At 31.5% G+C, this 26,605-nt stretch overlaps 1 protein-coding gene across 2 annotated transcripts in view; it reads left to right on the top strand.

Moving 5' to 3' along the window:
• The window catches only part of LOC139512814 (fibroblast growth factor receptor 2-like), a 60,952-nt gene that overhangs the window by 11,890 nt on the left and 22,457 nt on the right, over window positions 1-26,605 (top strand). Inside the window, exons 4-8 of one of the 2 annotated variants that reach the window (XM_071300735.1) lie at window positions 787-849; window positions 1,573-1,647; window positions 12,346-12,421; window positions 18,785-18,833; window positions 25,500-25,660. In XM_071300735.1, the coding sequence (XP_071156836.1) occupies window positions 25,582-25,660 (79 nt within the window). In that variant the 5' untranslated portion in view covers window positions 787-849; window positions 1,573-1,647; window positions 12,346-12,421; window positions 18,785-18,833; window positions 25,500-25,581. The remainder of the gene's footprint in view (window positions 1-786; window positions 850-1,572; window positions 1,648-12,345; window positions 12,422-18,784; window positions 18,834-25,499; window positions 25,661-26,605) is intronic. The other variant, XM_071300734.1, reaches the window with a different exon arrangement.

Raw genomic sequence — 26,605 nt, 5'->3', positions numbered from 1 at the left:
CTTGTTAAAAACACATATTTTAAAATAATACAAACATTCTTATATTTACACAATTTTAGAGTAAAATTCACATTATACCACACTATCTAGTACTTGTATTTTTAAGTGTCTTATTTTTTTGAAAAATTGGTTTTGATGGGGAGACGACATATTTAATATTATTATCTGTTTTCTTATTAAGAAATTACATTAGCCATATTAAGACAATCTTGCATGAATTGCCAATCTTTATATTGACATTGCTCGCTAACAGTTTTTGTTCCACCAGGGTTTGTTTTTCTCCCAATAAACTACGACAGTAAAAGATAATTAGACAGGATAATTATAACTTTTAATAACTAACATCAACGGAAATTTACTGTCCAATAATGGACGTCAATTTCACTGTCAGATAGATTTTTGATCCCGTAAAATTAAGACTGACAGCTGAGATGGGTTTGTAGAAACTGTTGGCTATTGATCTATGTTAAGACATAGGAAACTCTAACATTAAGCTTTTCCCTGATTAATAATCGATACGAGATAAAGGGGTGGTGTTGTGATAAGAAACTTATGTGGGTATTGGATTAATAGGACCACACATGGTGCATTGTATAAGGTGAATTTAGATGTAGATTACTTTTAAGGTAAAAAGAATTTATGATTTAAAATACAATTTAGAGAATTTGAAGTATTGATGCATGTTTGAAATTTAAAAATGACCAAAATATGTTTCACAAACATGAACCTGAAAATATTTGAACTTATAAAATTTATTTATTAACTAAAACTTTCTGGAAAAGTCAGAACAAAGGATACTTTACTGGTCAACTTCTGTTGCAATTTTGGAAATAGGAAACAGTTAGAGAGGTATAGTGTATATTGAAAAGTTTAAGAATTTTTATAGTGTTATTCTTACAATATGTGGCAAAAGTAGTTGAGTATTTTATAAATTACATATTTATGGATACATTGTACTTAATCTTTAAATTGAAAGTTGGTGCAATAAAATCTCTCTTTACCCTTTGAAGAGTGTCTGCTGTAAATAAGGAAACATTGGTCATTCTTTATTTACTTTAGCAGTGGAAAAGTCAAGGTTGATTTCTATTTTTGGAAGTGATTTTTTAATTAAAGTTTCTATTTTAAAATACTTTTGATCGTAGTAAATTTATGATTTTAACATATTTGAATGATACTTTCAATTCATTATCGTCTTTGAAATGTTTTCAGTAAATGAATTATATGCTTTGATAGTATGAATTGGTTAAATAATTTCCTTTTAATTTTATTATCATAAACTAGATCAAATGGGCTGGATCAAATATAATTTTTAATAATTTTTTTTCTTCAAAATAAACCTTATTTAGTTATCTCTTAGGTCAGGTCTTATCAGTTTCAAATAAACAATTAAGTGTAAGATAAAAATGGTAATTAATATGTTATAAAGTTGTTTAACAAGATATATCAAAGGAATGTTATCACACTGTTAACCCAAGAGTTATGAATTAATAGCTAATTATGTTTGTGAGGTTAATCTGCCCCTAGGGAACATGCTAAATTATGGACTCAGGAAATAGTTGTATTTATTTTCAGGATTAGGACTCTGAGATCACATTGGAACGATAGCATGTGTTAAAAGTTCAGTTGACAGCACTATACTGTGAAAAGGTAATTAGGTTATTTTTTTCTGTAAAATTTAATTTTCCAACCATATTAAATAAAATTTTAACATATAAATAAGTTGTTTTACTCTGAGGTTTTATAACATATATAAAAAAACTTGTAAATGATAAAGAGATTCATTTTTGAACTACAATGTACATGTATATGAAATGATGAAGCAAATATAACCAAGTAACTATACTTTACAAATCCTTGATATAACTGCCATGGCGGTCGAGTTACATCAAACTTTCTGGTCAGGCCGGGTATTATGAAATCACAGAAAATTCAAGAACTAAATAATCCAATAATCTGTAGTATTGTTGTCAAGAAATACACAAGTAAATTCACTAATCTATTTATTAAAACTCCATTCCAGGACACAATTTACATTATATACAGTTTACAAAATGTATAGTTCATATATTCATTGGCACATTACTTTCACACATCACAAATGGATTTCATTACAATTCCGCATCAAAATCGGCAACAGTGTCCAATACTGTGCACCCCAAAGAAAAACGCCACAGGCATAGTGTTCTAAACCACGCAACAGTCTGAGCGGACAAAATATCAAAAATGCATACAGTTGAATAGTAATGACACAACTTTCTAAGAATCTATAATATCTCCCAAAATCGGCTAAAAACTGACCACAATAATAAAATCTTTTTAACGTTTCATAATGTATAGTTCCTTTCTCAACTTCAATTTCATCCTAACACTAAAAACAGAGGGCTCTTATATATACCTATGATCTCCAAATATTCTCCAACTGACCTAAATATTCTCCAAATATTCTCCAACTGACCTAAATAATCTCCAAATATTCTCCAACTCTTTGTTTACAAAAATAAAACATATAAATCATATAAAAGTATTTACTATGTGACCTTAGAGAACATATGCTATGTTAATCTCTTATAGCAGGATAGCCATTTGACTTAATGACTTTAACAGACGATAACCAAAACTTTCATATGACAAAATTAATTACAGTGGACATAAAGTTACACTTGTACATTCCTTCCCCGCTAAATGATGACTGACCTCAGTCATCGAACTCTTACTTCTATATTAAAACTTAATAAATAAAACAGATTAATTGTACAAATAAAATCCAGCATAAACACGGCATTATAAATTGTCTGCACTTGTAAATCTTTTGTTTTAATATTTTGAATGTTCATTGACTTCACTAACGGTATTATAGCTGCCAAGGCGGAAAAGTCATTTTTCTCTGAATTCAATCTGTTTGGATATGGGATATGGCTTCCACGTACTGTTTCTTTTACCCCATTGAAATAAGAAAAGTCTCTTTGTTAATCAACGATAATAGTTATAATTGTTTCATCTGTAATAACATGAGAAGAACTATTCATATCTCCAAATGTCAAAGTATCTGATATAGAAATAATGTCATCACCAGTGTCGTCTTCTTTGTCTTCAGATTTATTGGCACTGTTCTTAACAAGTTGGAAGTTATTTGAGATATCACAAAACGTTTTGTCCAAATTATCTAAATGTTTTTCTCCATCTATTAAAATTTCATTGTCCGAAACATCACTATGTAAAATTAGCGAAAATGTTGTATAAGGGTCTTCTGGTAGTGGTTCCTCATCAGAAAGCTCATCCATTTCCTCAAATGTACCAATGTTTGTATCCTTGAATAGTTTAGTAACTGGTTTTGAAGTTTGATTCAACACTTAAAACACAACATCTTTGTCACAAACCAAACTTTTGCCGGTAAAACTCTCTATTTAGAAGTTAATTAACACTTGGTTCAACAATTCCAATCATTCAATTTACATCTATTTTTTTAATTAAATTCATCCTGAACAAAGCACTTGATGGGACACTATTTTGATCACCACTTCCTGTAAACTTTACATACACATTATTCCAGTAAGCTGCTTCATCTTTCATATCAATAACTATTCCAATTCGTTTCATAATATCAGTCCCAATGATAGCATCATACAGTAAATTATCGACAACATACATATTGTGCACGGACACTTCCGAATTAACACTAATTTCACATTCAAGAATTCCAGTAATATTAAGAGGCTGGCCGGTTGCCGAAACAATGTGTTTATAATTCGGTTTAACATTTAAAAGTTCAATATTTGGCACCATATTTTTGTTGACTAAAGAAACAACTGCTCCTGTGTCAATTAACAAGGTTGCGTCTCGCATGAAAACTTTTCCTTTTATTTTAATTCCTTGCACATTATCAGGAATAATAGAATTAATTTTTATTGTATCATTAAAATCTAAATTATCTACACAATCACTTTGGAAATGTTGAACATCAGTCCTATTCAAAAACGAGGGATTTTTATTTACACAAGTGGCCGCCTTCCCCTCTATGAAGGAAGCCGGTCTTAGTTTAAACCAGTTTGTCCACCTCCTCTCTGCTGTTATTGTACACCTTGTTTAGAATAGCAGTACCGCTCAATATGGCCTATTTTATGACAGTAATGACATATCGGCTTTCCATCTTCTGACCTTAAACCACTTCCTCTAGGATTTCCTTGTGCGAACTCGGTTGTACTACCCTGCTCTGGATATGATTGAACACTTACACTATTCATTTTTCTCTCCAGAATATCTAATTTTTTAGTTACATCTTCAAGTTTTTGAATAACACTTGCATCAGCGGACACTGCATTTACTGCGCAAGCAGTACTCACCTCTTCTATGCGTGTAAGCCGTTCATTACACTCTTCCCGTTTGGCAATTCGAAACGCCTGCTCAAAGCTCTGGGGGTCGCTCATCATAACAAATCGTCTAAAACTGGGATGAAGTCCTTGCAAAAAGTGTTCCATAGCTAACCTGTCATGCTCGTCAAGTGACACGCCTCCATGTGCCCGTCTTGCCAGTTTTAAGATTGCATTTCCGTAATCTTCAACACTTTCACCAGAAATTTGCTTCCTCTGAAATAACTCCCTATAGTACATACGTTCAAGTTCTTTTGGGCAAAATCTTTGCTTTAACTTTTGCACAGCTGTATCAAAATCATTTTGAATTTCACTATCCAAATCCTCGAAATAGTCAGCAGCTCTTCCCCTCAAGTACGCAGGCAACATTTCTCCCTTCCTGCCATCACTCCAACGATTGGCTCGGCTGATCCTATCAAATATTTTAATCCAGCTTTCAAAATCTTCCCCAACGTCTCCAAAGAATTTCGACGGTGTTACTTGTGATTTCGTTTCAGGCAAATCTCTGCGTTCATGAGGTGTAGATGAAATTGGTGTTCGCACTACAGACACAGATTGAGCAGGTGAAAGACTTCTATTTCTGGTTTTCCTTGTACGGCCCATAATTACGTATTTAAAATAATCACAAAAATAAAAATAACATGATGAAACACTTACAGTTCAGAAATATATTAAAGGACATCCAAAAGTTATATCTGGTAGTCCATATGTTGAATATTAAAACCCACTAGTTGTTCTTGTTGGATCCCACTTCTGACACCAAAAATGCCATGGCGGTCGAGTTACATCAAACTTTCTGGTCAGGCCGGGTATTATGAAATCACAGAAAATTCAAGAACTAAATAATCCAATAATCTGTAGTATTGTTGTCAAGAAATACACAAGTAAATTCACTAATCTATTTATTAAAACTCCATTCCAGGACACAATTTACATTATATACAGTTTACAAAATGTATAGTTCATATATTCATTGGCACATTACTTTCACACATCACAAATGGATTTCATTACAATTCCGCATCAAAATCGGCAACAGTGTCCAATACTGTGCACCCCAAAGAAAAACGCCACAGGCATAGTGTTCTAAACCACGCAACAGTCTGAGCGGACAAAATATCAAAAATGCATACAGTTGAATAGTAATGACACAACTTTCTAAGAATCTATAATATCTCCCAAAATCGGCTAAAAACTGACCACAATAATAAAATCTTTTTAACGTTTCATAATGTATAGTTCCTTTCTCAACTTCAATTTCATCCTAACACTAAAAACAGAGGGCTCTTATATATACCTATGATCTCCAAATATTCTCCAACTGACCTAAATATTCTCCAAATATTCTCCAACTGACCTAAATAATCTCCAAATATTCTCCAACTCTTTGTTTACAAAAATAAAACATATAAATCATATAAAAGTATTTACTATGTGACCTTAGAGAACATATGCTATGTTAATCTCTTATAGCAGGATAGCCATTTGACTTAATGACTTTAACAGACGATAACCAAAACTTTCATATGACAAAATTAATTACAGTGGACATAAAGTTACACTTGTACATAACAATAACGATTCAGGAGAAAGAAAATAAAACCTTCTCGTAAATTCACCAGGTTGGTTTTGAAGGATACCTTTTCACTTTGTTGACTTTATTTAATTATAATAATCTGCCTAGGAGAGGAAAATCTGGTCAGAGGAAGACAAGGTTTATCATGTTTTATAGAAAGTACATGTACTACTTACAAATGATATATTAAACAAGCCTTATGGTCAGGGTGTCAGTGACAATGGCAAGACATATTGTTCTCATTAATCTAATGATGGTGATATATTATTGTAGGTAACTAAAATAATAACACAATCATGCAGACTAGTAGAACCGATATATAGTGGTCATTTGTATCTTGGAGTGTGTGCAAATTGAATATACCCTTTTTGTGGATATTAATGGTCCAAGACTACAACTGTCGTCCCTTGATTTTCGTTGTCCACGAATATAGTCCCTAGTGTTGACAGTAGGTTACTTGCCATTAATTTTTATACCCCTTCCAAATTTATTTCTCCATGTTTAATGCCTCAAATTGCAAGTAGGGGGGTGAATTAACACTGTAAAAAATTTGGGTCCAGAATTTTAAAGAAAAGTAGTTATTTGGTCCAGCTGAAAAAGGTTAAAAATTAGCACTTCGGAAGCTGTCAAAAGATTTCAAGACGCCCTAAACAAAAAAATGTCCATATTTTGAGTTAGAGCCGATGAAGTTTTCTATAATTTTGATATAATTTAACCCAAAAGTAGTACAATACACTTTTAAAAATTTCATTGAGAAAGCGCAGTTGGGATTTTTAAAATTTTCGTTTATGTTCTAAAAGAAATGCACTACGAAATAATTGTGGTCTCGGACTTATGTTAGTTGCTTTAATGAAAGAAAATACGTAAGTGTCAGTGGAAAAGTTAAAGACAAACTTGAACAAATTGATTACATGTATCAGATAATACAAAGTGACTCTTGTCTTATAGGGGATTAATGACTTTGAAAAGATTACATGACAGTATTCCTAGAAATTTCAAAAGTCTATTTTGTCACATGTTCATCTCACTGTTTTAAAGTAGATATATGTCTTATTATTAAAAAAAGTTGTGAATTATAATTAAATGAACTTCTAAAAAAACAATTGAATTATCTGATTAGCAGTAAGTGAAAAGTCAGACAAGTTACAAAATAAAGGAAACTTAATTCTTTGGTATTATACGATCCTAAAGAAATGATAACTTTGTTTAAAAAATTGTTGCTTATTTGAAGTTGTAAAAATTTGAAAGCTGAACTCTGAAATTCAAGATAACCTAACACTTCAACTTGGCAATTGTTAAAAGTTATAATGTATAGTGTTTGTCAAAACAGGTGAAATCTTTTGACATATTGAGTGTGATATTTGTAATACACTGCCAATCACTTTACTCAAATTTGACTTTTTACCTGTTCATTTCTATTCACCTGTGTAATATAATTGACCTAGGACCCCTGTCAGGTAATGTATCCAGCTGGGAGGGTTAACAAGCTTTAAAAGTGTCAAAATAAGTGGGAAATTGGGACAAATAATGATTAAGGAAATCTTTAATCTCTTATACTGATTTATCTTATTATATATAGAGCTATGTCATTTATAGACAAGATAGGATGGTCATCTTTCCTTTGGTCAGTATAGTAGATAATGTTTACCTTATAAATTACAGAATTCTGTCATAGCATGAGCAAAGTAGAGGTATGCATAATTGATGAGCCATAGTACCAGTACAATGTAAAACTTGGGAAATTCCTTGAAACATGCATGATTATTTCATTGAGGAGAAAATATTTTTAACATCTACATGTTAATTCACCTCTGTCGACAAATTTTCAAGATTATTTTCAGACATTTGGATCCTTACCTTACCTTACCTCTGTATCTTTAACCCCCTTTGTAGAGGAACCATACGGTAGTATGTAGAACTTGTGATCTTTCCTATATACAGTGATGCCTCCACCAAATATGTTGCAGTGATCTATTTACATAGTGAAGTCCTACCCACAAGATCGAGAGTTGACTCATACCACATGTACATCTTCTTATGAATAGTGAAAGAATATTTTAACATGCAAATTATAAATTTATTTCTCCCATATAGTTTCCATGCAAATGATTCCATAAACTAGATTTAATCCATTTAAATGAGGGATTGAAATTATTCCCCACACAAAAGGAGGGGTATACTGGTTTTCCTTTGTCGGTCATACTGCATTCTCAGAGACTGCATTCCAGTTCATCAAAATGTGTCGCCCTGTTTTCAGGACCTACAAGTCAGAGATGGTATCAAGCTTTACATGACTGTGCTAGACCATAGGATTGCTTTTCATTTTCATCACTCATCAAATACAAATACCATTATATTCTGATATTTGTACACATATAAATGGCCTGCATGAATTTTTCTACATTTCAAATCAGAACTTCCTGATATTTGATATCAAGCTTTATGCAAGCATGTTAAACTATACTTCTCTTCCTTTTAAGTGTAGTGTTCAGTTTCAAATACATTTTAACTTAAGCACCATATCTAAGATTTAAGACACCACTGTGACCAGGAAGAAAGTTACTAAATATCAGTTCCAGAACTTAGAAATCAGAACTATTTCATGTGATCATATTGTACCTCAAATTGCATGAAATGTAACATTAATATTTAAATAGAAAATATTTCGATCAAAGATAATCTGATGAGTGAAAAAAATAACAAAATGAACAAGCTCTGAGCATGGAAGTGTTATTATTGACTCTCATTTTACACCCAAGCTCCAATAGTTAGGATGTCATGATGATGTTATAATTGTGCATTCTTATCACGAAAATAATAATTTTGACTACTTTTCTGGGCTCTCGGTCATAAAACTTTACTCAGTACTCCGAGCACAAAAAAGTGCTCAAAACACAAAATCCAGTTTTTTGATTGGTTGATTCTTGAGTCTGAGTACAAAAATCGTGCTCGAAAGTTTTATGACCGCAAGGCCTGGTGGTGATACCGGTAGGATGTATAACTTAACCACAGTTGTATATATCTGTATATCACGAATTTATTTTGGTGGCAGTTTTCAACAGTTTGTGGCCAAGGCCTTTAGAAACAAGAAGACTAATAATGGAAATATGATCAGGAATTTAAGCTAAATCCTGATTAAATATTATATATTTGGCCCAGTCATCAATTTCTAAAACAAATGATAGAATAATGGAAATCATCAGGAATTTAAGCTTTAATACTTGTATTAACCAGTATATTCATATTGTGAATAATATTTTGAATCTCCTCACAAACACATTTTCATAGCTTCTACATTAACATTTTTTTAAATTTTAAGGCTTTTTAAATGCTGTTTGTATCTATATTTGACTAAAATAAAATGACATTTTGCATTTGTAAGAGGGGGCACACTACGTTTGCGCGCATTTGGGGATTAAAATGTTTTACGTTTGCGCGCAGCTTTCGATTACATTTGCGCGCACTCATTTTACAGGTAAACTCAGGTAAAAATATAAATAAAAATTAAATCAAATTGTAATTGACTATATATTATTTTTATTTTCATAATAAATATGACTATCAATTATTAATTTTGAAAACCTTTCCTAAGTCAAATTATATATTGTTCATTGTGAATATTTCAGGATGAAAAGTGTTTCAACTTATAGTGTTCGTTCTAAAAATTAGTAAATAATTCAAATTAGTTTGTGAAGTTACACCAAGGTACAAACATGGAGTTTCGGCACGTACCGACATTTAAAGTAATGAATTTATCAATACTTTTAACTTTATTAAAGATAACAGCTATGTTTTAACATTTTAACATTTTCATATGTATTATATTTCTAGGATGTATAGTGCTTGTGCATAATAAAACGGACTTATCTTGCTCGAAATCCCACTTCCATCTCATCGTTGGTGAGCAGGGGACTATGACTAACAGGATTGAGTACTTATACTTATAAATAATTGAACAAATTATAAATAAATAAGTGTTATTACCTGTATTTACCTGAGTTTACCTGTAAAAAAAATGCGCGCAATTGTAATCAAAAGCTGCGCGCAAACGTAATGATTTTTGCGCGCAAATGTAATGGTAATGCGCGCAAACGTAATGCACCGGTAAGAGGATAAAGGCAGTCAGCATTTTTCTGCTTCATCAAGTTTGATTTATTTTCGATGAGTTTCCCAAAACACTTGTTATTTGCCTGTGAAATAGTAATACTTGATCCATTCTGGTGAAAGACATTTTGTTGGCTTCACTAGATCTCTGATTGAGTTATAAAACTGGAAAGAACATTTCTAGTCTGTTTCTTTACATATCATTCAGTGATTATGTTAGACAAGTAAGGAAAATATCCAATTTATTTCTTGGAAGATGCTACAAGAAAAAATTGTGGCAATTACGTTACAGGACAAGTAACAAAAATAACCAATTTTTACCCCAAAAATTGCTGTAAACGAAAATTTGCTGTGTTGTAATTTGTAATTTAATGTCTAGTCTACAAAAATTAACTGGATACCGTCTGTTAGAAGTAATAATTCTAGGTTTACATAGCAAATACTTTGGTTTCTATGTTTTACTGACGTATATATGTTCCGTAATTGCTTGTTTCCTAGAATTTATTATTAGGTTTCTACTACTTTTAAGGGCATGTCACTGAAAGTTATTACTCATAACAAAATGTACTTATAAGCTGTCAGGCAAATGTCAAGAAATCAAAAGTTGGAAAAGAAGGGTGAAAGACATCAGAGAGACATTCATGTTAAACTTTTTCAAACAAATTGAAAAGGATCATTATATTAATTTAGAAATAATTTGCAGTGTCAAATAATTGCTTTGTTGGGTGTCTTGGTCAACTAACTTGCTGAAATATTAATTTCTTCTTTTTTCATGGTCATATCTTTGACAATCTATCTTTTTATACATATATGATTATATATATAAATATATGACCATATTTTGATAATTGGCTCTAATCACTGACCAATTCCTACTTTTTTATGCCCCATGGGCATTATGTTTTCTGGTCTGTGCATCTGTCTGTCTGTCCCTCTCCAAGTTAAAGTTTTTGATGAAATTGAAGTCCTACCAACTTGAAACTTAGTACATGTACACATGTTCCTTATGATATGATCTTTCTAATTTTAATGCCAATTAATTAGAGTTTTGCCCCAATTTCACTGTCCACTGAACAAAGAAAATGATAGTGGGATTGGGGCATCCATGTACTATGGACACATTCTTGTTTTAACTCTTAAAAGATGTTGATATTTAAAAAGGGGACGACAAAAATTACCATTTTTGGTCATACGTGCAAAGTTATAGTAAATAAACAATACATTTCCCCAAAAAATCTAAACTTTCTACAGACACATTTTGGTTACAACTGGATTGTAATGTGTCAGATAAAAGAACGCTGGTCAAATTAAAAAAAAAGAAAAAGGGAAGAGTTGAACCCATTATTACACACGCACTAACCTGCTTACATCAAAAACAAAAACTTTTTTACAACAAATAAAATAATATTTTGATTTTATGCCTAAATTTTAGAAATCAGTAATTTGTTGTCCAGTACAATGTCAGTAATTATTCAAGAAAAAAATATTTAAATTCATTAAATGTAATAATCACTATATCTTTTCTGAGAAATAAAAGAAAAAGGCCAACCCATGTTTTGTTGAATTTCTTTTTTAATGATAAATAAGGTCATACCCATTTATGCGTGACATCATTATTCATGAATGTTTTATTTGATTAATAAGGCATATACATGCAAGAAAATACATTTCATTTGGTATGAATAAAAGCAGCTATAATTTAAATTAAAAAAGAGTGAATTTTAAAGAATCTGTTGTCAATGAAATGAATGAAAATCATATTGATATTGGTTTTCTTGTTTTATGAATTCATTATTTTAAAGAAATTTAGAGATAAAAAAAATCTACCATTAATAATCAATAGAGGTCAAGCCAGGTCAAGTGGATTAGGCAAATTATCACAAATTGATAAAACTTCAAAAATCACAGCAGGTTAGCATCAATCATTGTGTGTGGAGTACCTTGGTAATCAGTTACCATGGCAACTGCACTCTAAAGATTTTGGAATGATGCACACACACAAAGATTTGTGGGTATTTTTCCACAGTTAGGTAAACAGTTCATTAATCAAGTTAGTTTGGTTTCTTCCAGGGTCAATATTTGTTTGCTGATTTTTCACACAAATATTTATACACCCTTTATAGTAAAGGAAAACTGTTACTACACATGATTATTTTGTCAAAGAGTAGAAAAATAGATTTTTTTTTTCACTACAGGAAATATTATTAGTTAATTCTGCCAATGTTCTAACAAAGAAGAGAAAGAGATTGATTGGTTCAAGTGTGAATTTTAACATCTGGATTAATCTTCATTTTCTAGGATGATAATAAACAGTTAATGGATTAAGATTTTCTTGGTACAGAAGAAGAAAAGAAATCTAGTTACATGATCTTAAGTAAGTATTAAATATTATTCATTTAGAATTATGGAATTTTATCTGATTACACAAGAATTGTTTTAGCTTAACTTTAAAGAAAAATAAATAGGAGAAAGTCAAAGATAAAGGAATGCTTATTTTAATATCTGTTTAGAAACACAAGTTTGTCATTTTACAAACAGCATCAAAACTTATGTGTAAAGCATGGTCATTTTAGGCATGTTTCTAAGTGCCATTATTGAGAATACTAGCAAACAGATTCAGATTATAACTTTGTACTTTTACTTCATTAAGGCAAAAATTATTTGCAGGATATGATAAAGTTTATAAAACATGGACAAAGAGTAAAATACTCTGTAATCTAACCATGTCATGACATAACAATTAGATAATTGAAATAAATGCATGCGTTTATTAATGGTAACACAAGACTTATTGGTTAACGTTAGCTAGTTGATTTTAATGATGTTTTAGATAATTAGATTGTAGTGTCCTTTCTTAAAGTCTGTTTATAATCAACACATGTCAGGGTAATCTATAATAATGACTGTACAAATTTACCCTGAGTGTAGTCTCTGGTCTGGTAAAAGGCATTTAAACCTCCTATTCTATTTGTAGAATTGGTCATTCAGAAACAAGTCAATGGCTAACAACAGTCATTTTTTGCTGGACAATAGGTAGAATTTTGTCACATCAAATTTGATAAGTGTCAGAATTATCAGTTTAAGAATGATTGAGTGTGTCAAATAATGACACTGTTTATACATTATAGCCATCCCTGGCAGCTGACTGTCTGAAATCTTACTATTGTCTGTTTCTGTTTATGGTGAATACATGACATATGTAGCTAAAGTATATTATGTGATTACACACTATCACTTATCTGTTAAAAGGCTATGTGATAACATTTATTCTAGTAACAGATGCAGATCCATAATTTAAAAAAAAAGTGGGTGCCACCAAACTAGTAACCATTAGGAGAGTATGCACTAACCATATATGTTGCTCCATAAAGGGGAGGGCAGAGGTCCCTTTTTCTCAGCATCTATGTCTGAGGGCCCTATATGGAATTTCCAGTAACCATTTCATTTAGTCTATCAATCTGTTTGTCTGTCTATTTGTAGGCATCCTTTGTCATAAAAAAAGGTTCATTTGAGTTGCTTCTAAACATGCTTAAGATACATCAAATTAATCCTTATATTCTTACGGTAGGTGGAGCCCTTGACTTTTCATTTATCTATTTTCTTGTTTATTTGTGCATGTAGTTCAATAAAACAAAAAAATCCTGCAATATATCTTTCAACAGATTTGCTGTAACTCCTCAAAGATAAGGAACTAACATATAAGTATGTTCAACATATAAAAAGAAGATTTGATGTTATATGTTGCCAATGAGACAACTCTCAACAAGAGACCAAATGATACAGAAATTGACAGCTATTATTAAGGTCACTGTATGGCCTTAATTCAACAATGAGCAAAATCCATCTGACAAATGTAAAACAATGCAAATGAGAAAACTTATGGTCTAATTTATGTACAAAATAATGATGAAAAACAATTATGATAAGTATACACAACAAAAAGAACAACCACTGAACTACAGGCTTGTGACTTAATTGGGACTGGGACATACACATTGTACTGATGTGGCAGGGCTTCATGCCAAATTGTTATAATGCTTCACCCAGTGTACCGCTATCTTTCATTTTAGTCAAATTAAGTACATGATGTAAGGTGTTCAAACTTATCTTCCTCCTCAATGTGGAATAAAAACCTGACTGTGCAATAATTTTGAGATTTTGTTTGTATATTTATGATATGTGGTGCCGTATTGACTAAGGATTCTAGAGATATACCATCTGGTTGAGTGATTTTTTCTGACAAGACAAGCACACGTAGTTTATACATTTTTTTTCTGAAAAACTTCAGTTGTCAACACTTTTTTGCAATGGCTGAATATATTCAAGCTGCCTGTGTCTGCTATTAAGTTGAAGATAAAGTGTTCTTTCTACATTTGACAGAAGTACTGACTTTTGAATATTTCATGGTAAGTGTAGTTAGTCTCTACTCTTGTGAAGGATATTCATTTTAAAATATCATATAATGGTAACAGTCTGAGCCTTAAGGTTTTTTCTGGAGCTGCTTTGATCTTTTATAATCGTCATAGGTCTATGTCCTAAATCGGTATAACACTGGATTGAAAATAATGGCATGTGATAGATGTATAGTCAGTAATATTACTTACTAATTGTTTCATGGATTCTATAACATTTTTTAGAGAATGGTTCAATCAGTAACCATTTATCATGTTTATAGTAAAGGTATTCTTTTCAAGAAAAGGAAAAACTCTGTTAAACATGTTAAACATGTTAAACATTTGTTAAACCAATATTTTTGTTACCCAAATTACCCTTTTAGCAGGTTTAGTGAAAGTCTTGTAATTTAAATGTAAATCTCATTAACTCCAAGTGTAACCAAATACTTAAGTTAAATCAGCCATGAAGAGGATGCTTGATAAATCAACATTTTGTCAGGAGAGAATTGATAAACACCTTGAAATAAATAATGAAGGCAAAGGGGAGCACATATTTAAGATAAGCAAGAAATCTAAATTATTTAGGGGAATAAAACTTTGTAGTTGGACAGTTGGTTTAAAATATTTTGGAAGTACATATTCAGTGGCGGATCCAGAACTTCTTGTAAGGGGGGGGCCCGCTCCAGTCAAGCTTCACTGATTCTCTATATAAGCAACCAAATTTTTCCAATGAAAGGGGGGCTCGGGCCCCCCAGGGCCCCCCCTGGACCCGCCTATGCATATTCACTGTTCAACATGTTTTAGTAAAATACAAAAAAGTCATCAAATGCGTAAGTGAGTATGAATACAAAAATTACATAGATTGTATATGTAGATAATGAATTCTTACATTGAATTATATAACCTGACAGCTACACTTGCGTACCGCAAAATATACATGTCAATTCCAGATTTATCTTACATATGTGAAGATGGCAGTTTCTTCATGTTCTTGGTATGATAATGCAGATAAAAATAATTGAAAAAAAAAAATAAGTTGAGAATTGATATACAAAAAATATCACTGAACATGCTGAAGTTGGCTGCAATAATATAAATGAAGTATAGGCCTTTATTCTTTGAACATCTAGTACATGATTGTATTGATTTTACATTTGTCATGAGGTGGATGTGTACCAGTGTGGTTTACTACTTTGCAAAACAGGTAACCTTGCAAAGGTTGCTATGCAAGTTTGTTTCACTCTTTTGCCACACAGGTCACTGTTTTGTAATGTTTGCCAAAGAGTTTTGGGTACCTTTGATTCATTCCTCTGCCATACAGGTTATTTTTTCCACACATGTGAATGTTTGATTGACCCCTATCTGTCCTATGAAAGGCAGGTACATTTTCCATTCAAGAGAAGATTTGGTTGACTTGGTTCTTTCCTTTGAAAAACTGTTAACTCTGTTGTTGTGTCCTTTTCCTTACAAGTAATTTTGCCACTCAATGTTTTCTATGAATTTTTTTGTGTATTCACTGTATTGGTTCATTCCTTTGCCATACAGGTAAATTTGCAATGCATGCTTTAAAGTTTTGTTTATCTTGGTTCATTCCTTTGCCATACAGGTAAATTTGCAATGTTTGCCATAAAGATTATTGTGTTTTGATTGGCCTGTCCATCAGTCCATCTTGTTAGCCATATCACACACACAATTCTTGACAGATTTTTATAAAACTTATATTAGTACTATATGTTAATATCAGCAATATCTCTTGACAAGTTCTATAATGGTGGATGATCAACTTTTTATAAAAAGAGTTATCCCCCTTGGAAATATTAAATATGTATACATGGGGGACATTGGAACTGTGTTTTATCGTTTGATTTTGCCATTTGATTAGGGACTTTCCATTTTGAATTTTCCTCGGGGTTCAGCTTTTTTGTGAATTTACTTTTTTCTAATATTTAAGGGTTGAGATGAAGATTGTGGTTAATTCCTTTGGCTATAACAGGCAAGGTTTGCAATTTTATGCATTGGCTAGCAGAAAACTTTGAAACAGTTTCTATGAATGTTTGGTATTTTGGGTTATCCTTTTGTGGTAGATGTAACTGTCATTGCATTAATGTTGTGAATTTCTGGCCGCCTTAGCTTCCTCCTTTGCTTTACAGTTAATATTGCCACTCTGTTGAATTAATGGTACCGTTAAGCGGGTTATTTTCGCGGGTGTAAAATTTTGCGATTTTCATTGTTAAAAGGTACGGTATACGAAATATTTTGGCAGTTATTATTTTGGCGGAATTCAAAACTTTCATCAAGACCTTTGCATGTACACTTTTAAATTAGCGGAAATTATTTTGGCGATTTTGCGATTTTGTTCTATCTGCAATAATAAGCGAAAATGTACACCCCGCGAAAATAACCATCTGTACGGTATCTTGCATATTCAATTGCCATTCTAGTTGTGAATCTTGAATTAATAGTCCTGACTTTTGACTTGATATTTGCTCACATATTATGAGGGATTTCCTTGAAACTTCTCATCCCCATATATATGTTCATATAAAGTTATTTTAGTTTGATGAACATTTTTTAATTCCTTACTGAGAAATTCTTAATCGATAAATGACATTTTATTGCTCAACCAACTGCTTATTATCAAATAATACAAAAGAAAGGCAAAACACTAAATTATGTTTCGGATTTTTTTCTCTTTTAGGTAGTTCAATTGAAAAAATATAGCATTTTAGTCAAGCAAATGTACATCCTGGAGTAAGAGAGGCCTGTTGGCTTCATTTAAGTAGTAAAAACTTCAATTATAGATATCTGTAATAAGAAAAACACAGGGAACAGGACTTTACATAGTTTATATGCCAATTATGTTTGGTTGCTGTCACTGTGAAAATATTTTAATATAGTTCAGTGTAACAGAAATAAACATTGATTTAAAGCTATTTGTTTTGTGATTGCCCTGTCTGGAGGGAAGATATATATTATTTTAGTTACTCAATCAACACCTTTAACCTAACCATCAATACGTTACCATGGAAACTTATCTGTTTGATCTCTTATGTTAACATTGAAGTAAATAACAGAAACCATCATGTTTTTGATGGAAGCACCTTTACCCATAACAATGTTTACATGACTAAGTTTTTATTTATCATTGCTTGTAGGTTTAGAATGATAAAGCATTCCATGGAGTGCATATGATTCAGTATGATATGAAATAATTTGTTACTGTAAGTTTGATGCAAAGGTGGAATAGATATCACCTGTGAGGTTTATAGCTTAGACCTGTACATGCTGTAGCAAGGTTGGAAAATATATCACCTGAGGGTCACAGCTGAGGCCCTCAGTTGGGTTTTCTCCAATGGATTAGTTAGGGGCCATTGGAATTATTGTGACTTTGAGACGAAGAAGCGCTGTTCCTTTGCTTTTTGTGTCCTTTTTTTTTTCTGTTGTTGTGCATGAACTGATTTTGTGTCATGTATATGGATACACCATATCTTTTGTTTTCTGTTTTATAATCAAACTTCAATCTGATTCTTGACTTCATGGATACCCCATATCTTTTGTTTTCTGTTATATAATCGAACTTCAATCTGATTCTTGACTTCAGTAACAGTACTTAATGTTGTGAGGATTGTCGTCTGAACCCTCATCCCCCTTGCTATAGATGTATATATGGCTGGTCCAATGGGAACCTAGATATTATGCTTTAATACCTTAAGCAATAATAAAACTTTCAATAATTTAGAAGGATCTTTTGAGAGGAAGGTCTTTCAGGGATTTAACTTAATTTAGAATAAAGCATGATAGACACAGAATATTAAATTATGTTTAATGAAATCATGGGGTTACTTAAATTCATTTTCTTCAACAATTTTTTGGAGTGAACTGTTTATCTTGTTTAATGCTATCCTTGTTTTGGTCGTCTGTTTCTCCTCATCCAGGGAGCATTACGTAACAATGATTTTGTGGATACTTAGAATGGATTAATCTGATTTGGTTAATGAAAAAGGAAAATGTCTTTAAATGTAAAAGCTTTATATGTATCATATTTTGTATTATATAGATATATATATTTTTCATCTTATCTATTGAATGTATTATGATATATGGTGTGTAGGAAGTAGTTATACTAGTACTACACTTGCTTTGATATTATCTCTGTTTTTGAGAAAGATATCAAGAAAGTGTGTAAGCTGAGCAGTAGATTTGTGAATGAATGTTAGGATTACTTTTGATGTCTAGTGGGACTAATTTAGAATGACTTTAAGTGTGTCTGTAAATTTAAGTTTATTACACTTCCTTACTTTGGACACTTAATCTGTTATTTATTTGTAAATTTATCTTTACAGAATCGTTTGAAGATGGCTACACAGGAAGATAATATTTCATCTTAATTGTGTGAGTATCTATGATAATTTGTCAGATGTTTGTAATTTTATAACTAGAGTTATCTCCCATTCTTATAAAAATTAGAAATGTGGTATGAATGTCAATAAAACAACTTTCCACAAACAATTATAAAAAGGGAAGGATATGTATAATGTAATATGAACTCCAATAGGACAACTATCCACCAAAGGCTATTACAAATGAATGAAATGAAGTATAAAAATGCCAATAAGACTACTTTCATTCCATAAACAATAATCATAAAGGTAAGTATGCAAATAGGACAATTATGTACCAAAAAGATTATTACAAAAATAAGGAGAGGAGGTATAAAAATTAGAAAGACAAATATCTACCAACTTTGGCAACTATAAAAGATTATTTTATATTACAAAAATTATGAAATGTGGTATAAATGTCAATTATCCATAATTGATTACCGTAAGCATGATAACTTTTTTATTAAGAGGAAAGAGATGTGGTATGAATGACGATACAACAGCACTTAAGATTTAAAGAGAAGGATGTAAGCAACTACATGTACAGGTCTCTACAACAATCTACATAAAGGAAAACTTATACAAGACAAATAATGAAATGTGAAAAAATTGTCTGAAGAGAAAATTAACAACCTACAAGGCTCATTTAAGCTAATAACATTTACAAAAACAATATAATAACAAAAGTTAAAAAACAGAAATAAGTAGACAAAAATATATTTCAGATTGAGATGTAATATGAGACCTCTCCTCATTCATGTCCTTGAGATGGAATTCTTTATGTTTTTCAAGTGTAAAATAAACTTTTTGATTAAGTGGGCTACCATGTTATTGCACTTTTGTATGATTTTTATTTGATAAACATAGTTAGGAATATTTTACTATGATTGGCTACAAGCACTTCCTGTTGACCATAGATAAAGGCAGATGTGGTGTGAGTGCCAATGAGACAACTCTCTATCCAAATAACAATTTAAAAAAGTAAATTGTTTTTTCTGGACAACTTTCTAATATAAAAAAAGAAGATGTGGTATGATTACCAATGAGACAACTCTCAACAAGAGACCAAATGAAAGAAATTAACAACTATAACTATACGTCACCACACAGTTTTCATCAAAGAGCAAAGCCCATACCACATAGTTAGCTATAAAAGGCCCCGAAATTACAAATGTTATACAATTCAAACAAGAAAACTAATGGCCTAATTTATGTACAAAAAAATGAACGAAAAACCCTATTTTTAAATGCTTTGGTAACTGAGATTCATATCAGACCTAAATAACATGTGACATTACCTTCAGAGGATGGTTGTTTAAGATATAAATCCAGAATAGATATTTTTTTTCAGTGTTTATTGATGCGTAAACTTATAACTCCTTACCCACAAACTTAAGGGCATACGATACAGTTACAGGGGAGGTAATGACGTTGCTAACGTAAAATGTTATTTTCGCGACGTCAAACTTTGACATATCGGGAAAAGGTGCATTTTTCGACTGATTTTTATCATTCAAACTGATTTAATTTGAAAACGAGTTCATGGACCCCTATTTTTCAGAACAGCAATTTGTTTCATTTTGCAGGGAGATTATGTGACCAAAATTTTATAAAACTGTAAATAGAGGATTTTTTTTTATTTTGATAAACATGCAGCAAAAAATGACGTATTTTCCTCAATTCATGAACATTTGAAAAATATGAGTTATTTCTGAATAAATAATGCATATTTTTTTATGATACTTATAAAATACAGAAATTACCGATCATTTAACAAAAAACAATTTGTGTTTATCTTTTATAACAAAAAAGTTATGTCTTTCTTTCGAAAAAGAAATTACGGCCACAAATCTGAATTTAGAGCAAATATACAAAATTTCGACCTCATTTTACTCAAAAAGTAGCACATGAAGGTATACTTTTTATTACATATTTGATTTAATTAGGTAAAAAATAGCTTATATGCAAATTTTCATCAACTTGTAAATACAGGATCAAAACTGTATCGTATGCCCTTAACCCTTTAACATTCAAGGATTTTTTACCTTTTCTTCCCGAATAAAGGATATCTGTTTTCAATCAATTGCACATTTCGATAAAAAGCTCACTCAAAGGACAAGTTAGACTCATCTGATAGATAATTGACCAAGGTTTCAGGAAAACTTGATTTAAGGAAAATAATTTCTTACGTTGGTCACTTGATATCCCTCAAAAGTCACGTGACATGCTGAATTAAAGTGACAAAAATGTACAATTCAAGCGGAAAAGCGGTTTTACAGACATTTAGTGACAAAAATAGAACATAGTTTTAGTGTTAAATTAATGCATGAAGACTTTCGGAAACGTTATCGGTGAAAACTGTATACAGAAAGATGCAAAACTTGTCTGATTGGTAGAAATATCAAGACTCGAAACACCGAAAAATAGTGGATTTTTTGAGAATTTTTGTCATAGTCAAATAAATGGCCCAAGTTTATGTTAAAGATGTACTATTCATAACTGCTTACAGAATAAGCCTTTAGGAAAGAATTTTGAGTAAATTTTGAATGAAAATCTGGTATTTTTGAGTGCCCAGGCTAAGAATGTAACAAGAACAGAGAGAGGGGAGAAAAAGGGGGGGGGGGGGGCGGATTTTTTCTTTTTGATGTAAATCATGTATTTCAGTTGTCTTAATTGAAATTGAAAGTAAAGTTAAGTTAAGTTACATTTAATATAGGAATTTAATTTTTCATCCTCCGGCAGTGAGGTTTGAACACGCGATCATCCGGGTGTAAGTCTGTGCATCTTTCCACTGAGCCACAGAAACCATTGGGAAACTTATGAAATTTAAGCATATAAGTCACCTTCTCTGTAAGACTAGAAATTAATTTTGGGAGAACATAATCAAACTTCGTTTTCTTAAGAAGCTATTTTTTGAAAATTGTTATTTTTTGAAGCAAATTTGTAAGAAAGTTATTCAGAAATGTTCGTTTTTTCGTCTATATGTCACTATTTCTATACCTTAGCGATACGATATCCAACACCCTCATAACCAGACACTAAAGAAACAAAGATTTGTTATTGCTATTCCGACTTGGCTAACAATTTTTAACACATTTTAGATGTTCTCATCTCTTTTGCTATAAAAACTGACAAAAGAAAACATGAAAATTCCTTGTAATTTGAGTTTGTTTCAGTGTTGATACTCTATGAATCAGATTTTTTGTATGTGTATGAGTTTTACTTACAGTTTTGATAGTATTCTTGCAAATGATCACTGCACAGTTATCAAAATTGTCATTTTAAAACAAAGAACAGCAACAATTTGTCTTGTGACATTTTGTGAAAATATTCACTTTAAAAATAGAAATAAAACAGTTTTCCTCTAAAAACATCTTGTCAATATAGGGCAAATTGGCATAATGCATTGTATTTTGTTGGTTTCAGACACCAAAAATCAAGTTGGTGGTATACTGATCTTCAATTTGAGCCCACAACCACATATGTACGTCAAAAATTGTCAACGATACAAAACTTCATGCAAACTACTCCGCCACAAATTTTGCTTAACGGTCAAATTGACCGGTAGGAACGTAAAAGGGTTAAGGACAGGGAGTGAATAGGTCCTGTTTACTTATAGATGGAACTCTAGAACTTTGTAGTTTTTCCTATAAATTTTTAGTATTTTGAATTTTAAATAACATAAACTTGGTGCTTCATGACTCAAGAAACAATAAGATATAAAATAAAAAACTGGATATGTATTAAAACATTCAGTTCAATAAAATCTCTATCAAGATTTTGATATGAAAAAAATTTTGATGTTTAGAAATATGACAAGAGTTGAAGTAGAATATAATTGAAAGAAAGACAAGTTACTTTTTTCTTTGATGGTTTTACCTTTTTGTTACAATTAATTAAAGATACATCAACACCACATTATTTGGCCTATGTCCAGTGGATCATGTATATGATAAGAAGATGACATGAACAGATTACCCCCTGGCAGCTGTAATGTACATCTGCCAGTCTTTGTCTTCCATATGAAAATCAAATCATGGATACTTTTATTGTTTACTTTATGTAATTTTGAAAGCTTGAGGGTTTCTAACTTACTTAATTAGTCAGGTTTAATCCATTAAAACTTCAGATTCAAGATTCAAATTCTTTATTTAACCTCAGACACATTAAGCATGTTAAGTGTAAATTTCAGATCAGATCTGAGCACTGACCACTATACAACTTTTTAGGAAATAAACATTAAAAAGTTGGAAGTTTACAATACAAGCTTTGTTAAAAATGATTTGCAAAATATTCCAGGGGCAGATCCATCCATTTTCAAAAAGTGGGTTCCCAACCCAGGATTAAGGGGGCATTCCAACCATAAGTCCCCATTTAAATGCTGTGATTGTCCAAAAAAGGGGGTTCCAATACCTGGATCCGCCACTGTATTCCCAGCATTGACATTGCATTTATTGTCACAATTATTATTTTGCTAAAAAAAACATCCATCCTAGGCCTGCATCAAGATACTTTTTATATGGCTTTTTTCTTAAATTTATTAAAGATGGAGTTTAATTGTGAATTATCAATGAATAGTATAATATATTATTTCACGGGTATTATGCATTTGATCATTTGGAAAATAAAAAAATCATGTGATAAATCGTAAAGTTAAGGATGCTTTGACTCTTTGCAATTTTGAAATAATTCTATCTGTGATTTGGTCCTATAAATTTACTGGAGTCTCTTATTCTATAAAATTGAATGTCATTTTATTTATTTGTTGAGGAGGCTATTTGCTATCTGCTTGGCTGCTAATTTGCAAATTGGAATTGGCCATTTGATATTATTTTCCTCTGGAAGATAAGCAATTATCAATAAATTGTATGTACCATTTGTGTACAGAAACTAAATATGTGTGGGTTGGATAAATGTTTCATGAAATGTTCAAAGGATTAACACAATATTTTAAGGTTACATGCATCTATTCATTAAGTTTATATTTTCAGAACTATTAATTCGAAATATGCTTGTACATGTGTATTATAACAAAGTTTTTCAGTGTTATGGTTATATGAGGATTAGATAGATTTTAACCATCTTAATCCGTAGTTATACAAAATAAACTTGAGAATTAAATCATTATACCTCTATTGATGAAAATTTGATCAGAAGAATGCTGTTATCAATATTAAAGGATAAATGGTCTTTTACACAAACAAATAAAAGGATCAATAAGTCATTTCAGACACCATATACAGTAATAACCACCTTTAGCAATGTTAGTTGGCATTTGGAAGATGTGCTATGGAGATTTTTTTTCACTGAAAATGTATATCATAAATACTACTGGCAAATTTCCTAGAAATCTAAAACCCTGTTCTAATTGCTATCTTCCTAGTTTGAAGTGCCAATTTGATTACTACTGACTTGGGGAAAATATTGAAATACCATAAAATCTGTGCTTGGCTGTACATAAAGATAACTTTGTACCCTGGATCTTAGCCAGGTATTGAACCTAATAAATGTTTAATGTTGTGGGATTGTCCAATTTTCATTATGTAAAAATTGTACATTACTGTTGAAGTTCTAAAAAAAGGTACCAGTTGTTAAAAAAAATATACTTCAACATGTACAGTTCATATCCAAGTCTAACCTCCATCCAAAACCAAAACAAGCTTTGTGATAGTCTAGAAGTAACAGAAAAACCAAGGATATGGGGAATCCATCCATGACACAAAATCAGTATACGCATAGAAAAACAATGCAAAAAGAAGACTGCCTCGGTGGCAGAGAGGTCTTAGTAGTCCAACTACTGTATCAGTATATCACTAGCCAGTCAACACTGAGGTTGTGAGTTTGTCCCATACAGGGCAGGTACACTTGATTCCAATCTTAATTGACTAGGAGTGCTGTTTTCCTACCAAAGGTCGGTGGTTCGCTCCAGGCACTCCGGCTACCTCCACCAATAAAAACTGACCTCCACAAAAAAGCACAATTATAGTGTTGAAAGTTATCAGAAACAAGAATGTGTCCTAAGTACACGGATGCCCCACTCGCACTATCATTTTTCATGTTTAATGGACCGTAAAATTGGGTAAAAAATCTAATTTGGCATTAAAATTAAAAAGATCATACCATAGGGAATATGTGTACTAAGTTTCAAGTTGTTTGGCTTTCAACTTCATCAAAAACTACCATGACCAAAAACTTTAACCTGAAACTTCCACTTTCATTTTCTATGTTCATTGGACCGTGAAATTGGGGTCAAAAGTCTAATTTGGCTTTAAAATTAGAAAGATCATATCATAATCAACAAGTGTACTAAGTTTCAAGTTGATTGGACTTCAACTTCATCAAAAACTACCTTGACCAAAAACTTTAACCTGACGGACGAACGGAGCCACAGACCAGAAAACATAATGCCCCTCTACTATTGTAGCATTGGGGCATAAAAACAAGAAAAAAACCAAGATATATTAAGCATATAAAAAGCTGACTGTAATCTCATTACAACTCTTATTATATTAAGTTAAAATATGGATAGAGCTTACAGAATACAGAATGAATAAGAAAAGAGGAAGTAGGATAACAAACATTTGTCCACTTAAACACTCTTAGGATATTTTTATATAACACTATTTTCAGAAGGAACAAACTATTTGTAATATCATGTTTTCACTTGTGTTTTCAGGTACAATAATTCCATAAGAACACAAATGGTTGTCCAATAGGCAGCTCTTACATAAACAGGATACCAGTATAGGCATTCCAACATGGATCTGAAATTATCTGATCTATATTTGTTTTCTTTGATGATAGTTATTAGCTGGACAGGAATTTTATCACAGAAACGTAAGTGAGACATACTTTCTGTGAATGTTATAATTTTTTTTATTTTTATGAGGTGAGATATATATCCAATTTTATTGCCAACAGAAAAAGTAAAAAAAAATGTAAAGATTGGTTCTGTGCCAGAACATGATTGTGTTGTAACACTATAACTATCTAGGTTCTAAATTAAGATTTGGCATTTCAATGATATTATTTTCAGGTACTTCATCATATAAATGTTGGGATTAGGTTATTACTTTTATTACATTTTAGTGTTACAGAAATTAGAAGTATTAGTGAAAAATTAAACACCAATTTTTAATAAATTATTCAAAATCAAATGATTTACAGAAAGTAAAAGAACTTTGTCATGTTGTTTGTTAGGTTTTATTGAAAGGAAAGTGGTTCCAAGGGTTATCTTTTAAACAAAAACCAATATGTGTTTGTAGTATGTAAGTGCTTTCAAATTAAGTATGGACCCTTTTTTGTAGTGCAATGGCTTAGAAGAGGTATACTGAAACAAATGTGAACATAAACTGCTTCATTTTTTCTGCTTTTTGGTTGCAGCTGATGATTGGGTTTTCATTGAGAGGGTCCCTGCCCTCAGGAATTTTATAACCAATAACTTTTCACATCTGCAAGGCTTTTCAATGAGAGGGTCTCTGCCCTCCAGAATGTTATAACCATTAATGTTCTACATCTGCATGGTCTGCCTCCTTGTTTATGATTGAAATATACAAGCCCTGTTGTTTGTTTATTACTTACATAAATTATGACTGAGTATGGATCAAGTGTTAATGTTGTAGAAATATCTATCTTCCTAAAGTCAAGAAATTCAGCATCTGTTCTGAGGTAACTCTAAGGTAGATATAATATTAGTGAGGAAAGATAAGGGGGCAATAGGATTTCTGTTCAGTTTGCCTATTGGTATGTGTAAAGATGATCAAAGATTGTACTCATATCTTG

This window comes from Mytilus edulis, chromosome 2 (genome assembly GCF_963676685.1).
Source record: "Mytilus edulis chromosome 2, xbMytEdul2.2, whole genome shotgun sequence".
NCBI classification, from domain to species: Eukaryota; Metazoa; Mollusca; class Bivalvia; order Mytilida; family Mytilidae; genus Mytilus; species Mytilus edulis.
The sequence above is the reverse complement of the archived record's forward strand: the minus strand, read 5'-3'. Positions and strand labels throughout refer to the sequence as shown.